At 41.1% G+C, this 8895-nt stretch overlaps 1 protein-coding gene across 1 annotated transcript; it reads left to right on the forward strand.

Moving 5' to 3' along the window:
• The first annotated feature begins 793 nt into the window (after window positions 1-793).
• On the forward strand, window positions 794-8585 carry dnajb6b (DnaJ heat shock protein family (Hsp40) member B6b). Its single transcript, XM_058060713.2, has 10 exons — window positions 794-1188; window positions 3403-3505; window positions 3720-3829; window positions 3905-3967; window positions 5039-5143; window positions 6005-6112; window positions 6186-6333; window positions 6404-6474; window positions 8081-8230; window positions 8307-8585. Exons 2-10 carry the CDS (start codon window positions 3441-3443, stop codon window positions 8423-8425), a joined length of 939 nt encoding a protein of 312 aa, XP_057916696.2. The 5' UTR covers window positions 794-1188; window positions 3403-3440; the 3' UTR covers window positions 8426-8585.
• Window positions 8586-8895: the final 310 nt, after the last annotated feature.

Consider the following 8895-nt stretch of genomic DNA (forward strand, 5'->3'; position numbering starts at 1 on the left):
CTTGTCATTGAAATGAGGGATTCATCTCAATTACCCTGAGAGTTATGGAAGACTATTACCTTGTGATGGATGATAACTTACTAAAAAGTTAATGCAGGATGCTGTGAATCATGCTGGCCGACTAATACACTTTAGCCTACAAGCCTTTTAAGGGCAAATTAAAGCTTTTAGCTATCTTGTTTATCTTGACCTCTAACTAAACTTATCACACTTCCTTCTCCCAGATTATTCCTGCACCTTCCCTAATAATAAACTAACCACGTACATCGCTCGACTGAGGAGGTGTTTGCTGTGTTACAACACCATCTAGTGGGCAGTATCTGTAGTGCATTACAAAACATGGAAAAGGTGCTGAAATTGATAATTCAAACTACTTCTATGCTATGCTATATGTTTAGTGATTCTTGGTCCATTGCAATTCATGTCTGTCACGGTGTAGCTTCACTGGAAGGATCACATCGATTTGCATGTAAAATCGGGTTAGGACGAGTTCAGCTCACTTCCAATAGAATCTTATTTAGGTCTTCGCACTTAGACGTATAACCTCTACTTTCAAAATTGATCGTTCCCAGTTGCCTGTTATTATATTTTATAGTTCCGGGGCACGCGTTTCCCACAGTGTCCGGCAGGTGACGCGGGTAGCATTTAGAATCTGACAGGCGATGTTAAAAATGTGATGTATCAATTTTTTTCCAACTTTGACAGCACGACGCATACGTTTATTAACAGCATGCGTCCTCTTGGCGCTTGTTGTTGTTGATATTTGTCCTCATCTCGTTGACTGCGTCATCACGGACGCTCAAAGCCATGCTGCCTTCGCGTCCTCCTCGTCATAAAATGTAAACGAACGAGTAAGACTTTTTTCATAGAGATGGCATAGCGCAAAAAAATAAAAATTAAAAATAATCCAGGCTTGTTAAAATATATTAGCGGTCACTCCTGCACTCAGTGGGCTGTGACTGAGTAACTGTCGTTACGAAAGAGAGGCTATCTTATGTGGGGTTGCTCGCCGACAGTCCCTGAACGCAGCAGCAGCAGCAGCAGTAGCAGCAGCTCGTGTACATTGACTATAGACTAGCGTGGTAGTTAGCAATGTTTACTTCTAGTTAGTGTACTATTACTAACAACTAGCTGCTCATCAACGGCTACTTGGGACCAAAAGGAGAACATTTCTCGGCGACCTCGAAGGTGAGCGTCAACTTAATTACAAATATAAATAATTTGTCCCTTTTCCCCGTATTTTCTTGTGGGCTATTTTAACGACAGAACTTTTAACGAAAAGTGAAATGCTAAAATATCCAACTGGAACTAGCAACCCCTGCTAGCCGGGCATTTCTTCACATTTTAGTGACGTCACTAGGATCGTTACATTTAAACGTGACTTAACAGTCGCCAAGTCACCATTTCCAGTGACACGTTAGACATTTGGCACGTTAGATGTTACCTAAACTGAAATGTATTCAACCTGTAACGGGTTACGTTTGGCCAAAAGTGTCCATTATGGAAGTTTCTCTGCTCTTGTGACAAAGCGCATGCAAAGCTTGCTGGTGATGACGTCATCTTCCAGAATGTTCTGTCACTTAATGTTGAATTACTTTTTTTTCTTTCCTAATTTTGCCTTTTTTTGTCCATTTAGTGAGGAACAAAAGCAGTGTAGTAATCAACATAATCTATTTAATAGTTTGGACGTCAGGAATATGCAGAATGTCACCAATTAAAGAAATTAGGGGTGTCCAAAGTGTTGCCCATATAGTTTGTAAAAAAAACAACAACATTTTGACAAGAAAAGTAATACTTTTTTGTGTTGTATGGCCATTTAAACATGGAACCTCGTGCCCGTTGTTTCGTAATCAGCAGGAGAAAATAGGTTAAGTTTCAGAAAATATCAGTTCCCAACAAAAAAAAATGGTGAAAAACAGCTTTTTGTGAAAATATACATTTCAAGCATTGCTTTCACTTTGACACCATTTAGTTGACTTTTTTGAGCACGCCAATATCTAAATATAAAGAGCACAAAAATGATTGTCTTACAGCCAAATAATTTATTTACAAATATAACACCACCAAACTATTTAAAAATGTCACATTTGTAACTGAACTGTGTGTGTATGCATTAAAATTTCCATACAATTTGTAACCTTCTGCATGCGTCCATCCTCCATGTTTTTGAACACTTATTGGATGTATACAGCATTTTCTTAATATCGTTTTTCATCAAAACAAATAATCAGATACTGATATCAACCAATGTCGCAATAGAAAATGAATTAATGAATGTATTTGTCCCTTGTGGACTCAATCTCGTCTCGTGACACAGCTACAATGTTTGGTGTTATGTTGTCATGTTTCACATACGGACGATGGGCAATTTAAAAAAGAAAGTGTAGTTCCCCTTTAAATTGTCTTTTCCATGTTAGTGAAGCAGCCATGAATCACAAAGTGAAGCCGGTGTTGTAATTGTTAGTGTTTTTATTGTGTGAGTCATTAGCTGCTTTAGCTAACATAATGGCTAACAAAACGTACGCCCATAATGATTACATGTCCTGCTCCGCATTTTCACTTTACCTCGGTGTGAGGCAGGTTTCTTAAGTAACTTCTTAGTGGGGATGTTGACAACTGCTTTCTTCTGCTGTTTGTGTTTGCTAGTAAGCGTGTGGAGGCCTTGTCAATATCATTTAACACACACACACACACAATGTGACAGCAAAGGTCATCACTGATATAAATAGCTGACAAACCGTCCCAGTGGAAACACTGCAACCGTGTTTAGGCATTACTATGACAACCACTCCTATTGTTTGCTTTTCACCTTTGACCTTCTCTTGTTTAGCTTTTTGTGTTGTTTTCTCATGCTCTTTATTGTTTCTATTTTGGTAAGGTTACTATATGTCATGTTTGATGTCAGGGAGACTTGTTGTTTATGTTCACTAGTCTCCCCCCCCCCCCGCCCCTCTTATGTGACAGCTTTTTTAGTAACACACACATTGAAGAACAGCTTAAATCAATGCTTGTCAACTGAGCTGTGGCTGTGAAATGTTGCTCCTAAGCTCCTCCCACTGCCTTGAGAAGGACTACTTGCCAGTTGTTAGTTACATCACAGCAGTGGATTTTAGTGGAATAAGACTTGTATTATAAACAAACACAAAAAGACTAACCTAGACCTCCCAAATGGCAACTTTTGTTAACCTTTTCATTCTTTCTTCTTCCTGACATGCTAACGAGAGCAGCAACTGCGTGTGTGAGGAAGACAGACGTGTTATGACTTGTCCACATGCTTCGTTCTTCATGATTCATACTTTTGACAGCCAGGCATCCACCATGAACTCACCTCGCCCTGTCTGCATGGCTTCTTGCTTGTTATTTGCCATTAACAGTAAGAATCTACATTCTGTCTCTCCACAGAAGACCCTCTCCTCATAGCACCCCTCAGCCAGTGAGTCATGGTGGACTACTACCACATCTTAGGAGTACACAAAAATGCAACACCAACAGACATCAAGAAAGCGTGAGTGCATTCATTGCTACACACAGCTAGCATGACACCTGCTGTGATCATCTACTTGCACTGTAATATTGTCATGAGTGTGCCTTTAATATTATAGCATATTGTTATTTTAAGATCAGTGTTAATAAAAGCGCAGTTTTTCTTTAAAAGTTGAGACGTCAGCCTGACAAAACTGCAGTCCAGAGTTGTCACTATCATTGCCGTTTTTTTTTAGCTACAGAAAGCTGGCACTAAAGTGGCATCCAGACAAGAACCCAGAAAATAAAGAGGAAGCAGAGAAAAGGTTCAAAGAGCTGTCCGAGGCCTATGAAGTGCTCTCAGATGGTAAGAAGGACATGAAACATGTCGTTTACTGGCAGCTGCTCGTCCATGATGTGTTTCCTTGTGTCTGCATCGTAGAAAGCAAGAGGAACATATATGATCGATATGGAAAACAAGGTCTGAATGCAGGAGGAGGAGGCGGTAAGTGTACGCTACCGTTTGACTTCTCATGTCACCTATTGTCATCTTACAATTGTCATGTTATATCATGCCATCTAACTCCATATCATAATGTCATCATCCACATTATCGTCATCTAACTCGTCTCCTGTCACTTGTGTCATGTCAAACATCTTCTATTGTCAGCTTGTCTCATTTCATCTAATGTATTGTCATCCATTATCATCTACATGACATGACTTGTTACATGACAAGTTCTCATGTAACTTGTTTATGTCATCTATTAACATCACCGACTGTATCATTAATGTCATCTAACTGGTCACACGTCTTCTATTGTCATCTTATTTGTCTCATATAATAAACGTTGTCTGTTGTTGCCTCTTGTCTCATTCCTCTCATGTCTTCCTTTTTGTCATCTAACTCATCTCATGTCATCCTTTCGTTACCTAATGTCATTTAAGGGGTCTCATGTCATCTTTTCGCCAACTTTTTGTCATCTAACATCTAACTCGTCTCATGTTGTCTGTTGCCTAATTCATCTCATGTCATCTAACTCATCTCATGTTATCCTTTCATCATCTAACTCGTCTCATGTCATCTAATGTTGTCTCTTGTTTGCAACGTAATCTAACTTGGCTGATGTCATCCTTTCCTCATCTAACTCATCTTGTCATCCTTTCATCATTTAACTTTGTCTCATGTTATCCTTTCCTCATCTAACTTGGTCACATGTTATCCTTTCCTCATCTAACTGTGTCTCACATAATTTTTTCCTCATCTAACTTCGTCTCATGTCATCCTTTCCTCATCTAACTTGGTCTCATGTCATCCTTTCCTCATCTGACTAAACTCATGTCAACCGTTCCTCCTCTCACTGCATCTCATGTCATCCTTTCCTCATCTAACTCGTCTGTTCACATCTAACATTGTCTGTTGTGGTTGTCTCTCTTCTTCTGACTTCATTTCACTCGTCTCATGTCATCTATCATCATTTCATATCATCAAACTCCTCTAATGTCAGCCAAGGTCATCTATTCTCATGCATGTGCTATAGTGCTCATGGTCGTGTGTGTGTTTGATGTCACACAGGAGGACAACACAATCACTTTGGCGGCTCCAACTTCACATTCCGAAATCCAGAGGACGTATTCAGGGAATTCTTTGGTGGCAGAGATCCCTTTGCTGATTTCTTTGGTAAGCACACATCTGGTCAAGTGTTGGAATATTATCTGTCTTGTCATCTATTCAATCAGTGCCTCTCGAATAGGGGGGCAGTGAATGGCAGGAATATTGAATATTATTACATTATATTATTGTCTGTACAGTACAGATGAATACATATTACCAGTTTTGATCATATCAATTGTATAACTGTGTTACACCATCTAACAGTACAGTTGTGTAGTGTACTGTGCTAGTTCCTATGTAGACATGTGTAAGGTGGACTTTCAGGAGGACTCTGTGTCCTCTTATGATGCTGGCAACTGGAGTAGGGAACTAATCCCCCTGCTGGCTGCCATCCTGAACCACAAGCAGCTGCTGAACAGCATTTGAAAGTGTTGAAGGCATGCAGCTCCACACTGAAGTCTAAATAAGGAGCTAACACAGCGTCCACATCACTCAGCTGGAATGCTGTCCAAAATAGACGGCGTATTAAAACACATGCAAATACATGCACATCAACTTTGACATGGAAAATCTAACTTATAACATTTTTTTATAAGCAAGGTAGCCACAAATTGCTTATGTACAGTGACAGTTGAGTTTGTTTATGACATACTACGCATACTTAGGTGTTTGGCTGAAAGGTTAAGAGTACAGAAGGTGCTCTATTTAGGTTGTAAGTCGGAACCAATAGCTAATGTGTAGTGGATTCCTGCATATTCATGTTTTTTCTCCGAAAATAGACCTTTTTTCATAGAGATGGCTATAGAAAATAGACCAAGACCAAGATGATTGCACCCTGTGTGGGAACGGAAGCATTAGCTTCTACTGTCACCTTGTTACAATCCATAACTTGCAGCGATAATAAAAAGATTGTGTCTTGCTTGGCAGCCAACGACCCCTTTGGTGACTTCATCGGGCACGGCCGCCACAGGGGGGCGAGCAGAACCCGGATGGGAGGCAGGTTCTTTGATTTTGGGAGCTTCCCCTTCGAATCAGGTGCGTACAGCCTAACTGGACATTACCGTAGACGATGTGCATCTGGACCAAACGTGATCTGGTTTCTCTGTAGCTTTTAACTCCTCCGGTGACATGAGCGGCGGCGGCTTCACGTCCTTCACCTCCTCTTATGGCGGCAGCGGCGGCGGTGGGATGTCCAACTTTAAGTCAGTGTCCACCTCCACCAAGTTTGTCAACGGCAGAAAAATCACCACCAAACGGTACGTTTCTATACACGTGCGTCCAACACCTTGTGTCGTTGTGTAAAGCTTTGTCTGTGTGTGTGCACAGGACGGTGGAGAACGGGCAGGAGCGCGTGGAGGTAGAAGAGGACGGCCAGCTGAAGTCGCTAACAGTTAACGGTGAGGAGCAGATCCTAAGACTGAACAACTAGTAAATGTTGTAGAAACTACACTGGAACCTCTTTAACTTCATCTATTTATTACTATTGTCATTCCATAAGGACTCTTCTTGTCCACTTTCAAAGTTCCTTGGTTGTACTCGTCTTTAACCTCACGTGTGATGAATGAATGCTCCATGCATGTTTGTACCAATAATAAACCACACTTTTGCACATTGTGTCTTTTCTTAACACATTTAAAACCTGTCATCGCCATGGAAACCACCGACTAAAACCTACTTGTGTCCATCTTACTGCTGCTTGACCATGCCCCCCTCCAATCATGACCTTTTCACTGGCTTGTAAAGTTGGCCTCCGTGGAAAACATCTCAGACTAATGTGGTGTGTGACACTGGTGTCAACACACACACACGTGCTGGCACCGTGTGCATGCATGTGTGTAGAGTTCCTGCATGTCGCATGTTTGCACCCACACACACACGCCCACACACCCACCAGTATATAGATGTGTGGAATGTGCTCAAGGTGAGTATTTACACAAGACCACTGATGTATAAGTTAGCACAGGTGTGTCACATTCCTGACAGCAATATACTGCATGAACACACACATACATATGTAGTGTATAAGCACTATTTCCCTCCACAATAAAGGCTGCGCTCGCGCAACACCGTTGCTAGGTAACGCCGCAGCGCTGCACCAATGTGACAGAGCCCCGCCCTTTTGCTCAAAAACTTTGCTAAAAAAATACAGTATCATGTAATAACGACGTGACGTTCATTAGCAGTAGTACAAATAAGTACATGTTAGACAACATGACATTTAGTGGCTGGGATACAAGAAAAGGTTTGAGATTAACGATGAGAAAGTTGTTGCTGTTCTGACGAATCATTGATGGTGCTCTGGCGCCATCTTCTGTCCAAATGCTGTGTGTGCCCCAAAGCATTCTTGGCAAGAATCCAATAATGTAAAAGAAATAATTTTCTAGCAAAGTTAACCAAAAAGGCGCTGTCATGGTTTAAGTACTGCAAACTGAAATCTCAGTGTGAACTCGTAATTGTGAAGAATAACTTTCTCATCTAGCCAATCAGATCGTCATCTTATAACGCATCAATCAACAACATTTCATACGTCATCTGTCCGTCCTTTATCCATCAATTCTTTTAGAAGATCTTCATTCCTACACCTACCAACAAGTGACTTTGGGGCCCAAAACAAACCGGAGCCCTCCACATCCTCTTTTAAAAAGTTGATAGTTACACAGCCATGTTTACATACCCCCTTCCCTCCAAAAAACGATTTGAAATGTTAATGTTTATCATCTTCTAACAAAGGTCGTGTGTGTACATTTGTTGTGACAATGTAAGGGGTTGACACCTTGTGTAGTTTTGATTAAAATTGCTTGTTTTCCTCTCCGCTTCACTGGGTAACTCCGCGGCAGCAACTTTGTGTTGCTCTCTCGGAATTAATGTGCACATGCGCAGTAACATTGAATAGTTTATTGCACGAGAAGGCAGCGTTTATGAAAGCTTACGCATTTTGATGTAAATGTGAATTATGACTAAAAGACTGCGTTCATCCTTCCTTTGTGTGTTGTGGTGTCACAGACGTCAGCATTGACGATGAAGAGCGACGTCGGCGCCGACACAATCTACTTCCGGGTGTGAGCGGGCACCAGCTCTACCTGAGGAGCTCCGCCCACAATCCCCCGGATGAGGAAGAGGAAGCAGAGGAAGAGTACGGCCTAACGAGAGGAGGTGATGATCGGTGTTTGTGTTTGTTTGAGCGGCTAATATGTTTTTATTGACATGAGGAATCTTCTTGTGCTTGGAGGTTACATGGACACCAAGAGGAAAAAGAGTTACTTCAAGGAGGCGGAGTCTAAAAGGAGACGAGCCCCCCCTCGATTCTTCTACCCCACATTTGGCGGACTTGCGTCTTTTTTTTCATAATCAAATGTCGTTTCCTTTTGGAAGCATTCTTTGCTAAATGTGGACACACAGTGGACATGTCCAGTCATTTATTTGGTATTTTGTTTTGTGACTTTAGCGGGAAAGAGACGTACCTTAAAAATAATGTTTTTAAAGAAATAAATGTTGTGATTACTCTTCACAGATGATAATTATGGCCTTCTACAAACAATATTCATGTGTGTGTTTAAGTTTTAGAGCCACCAACAGCACGTACACACGTAAACACATGATGCAGTACCAGGACTGACCTGTGAGAGGCAGCAGTGTCACAAGACGGCTAAACAAGCAAAAGAAGAGCTATGCTAGTTGTTAGCTTGTGTGCTAAGTCAATCTCGGTGGGTGGTTTACTGTGGGAAAACACTTTAATAAACAATGTTTCATAAACACTTAAAGTCTCTTTGTCACTATCAGCTTAGCTTTTGGTTACTACTTAATTGTTAAACTTTACT

Source organism: Doryrhamphus excisus, linkage group LG7 (assembly GCF_037039965.1).
Source record: "Doryrhamphus excisus strain RoL-2023G ecotype Guam linkage group LG7, RoL_Dexc_Guam_v1.1, whole genome shotgun sequence".
Taxonomy (NCBI): domain Eukaryota; kingdom Metazoa; phylum Chordata; class Actinopteri; order Syngnathiformes; family Syngnathidae; genus Doryrhamphus; species Doryrhamphus excisus.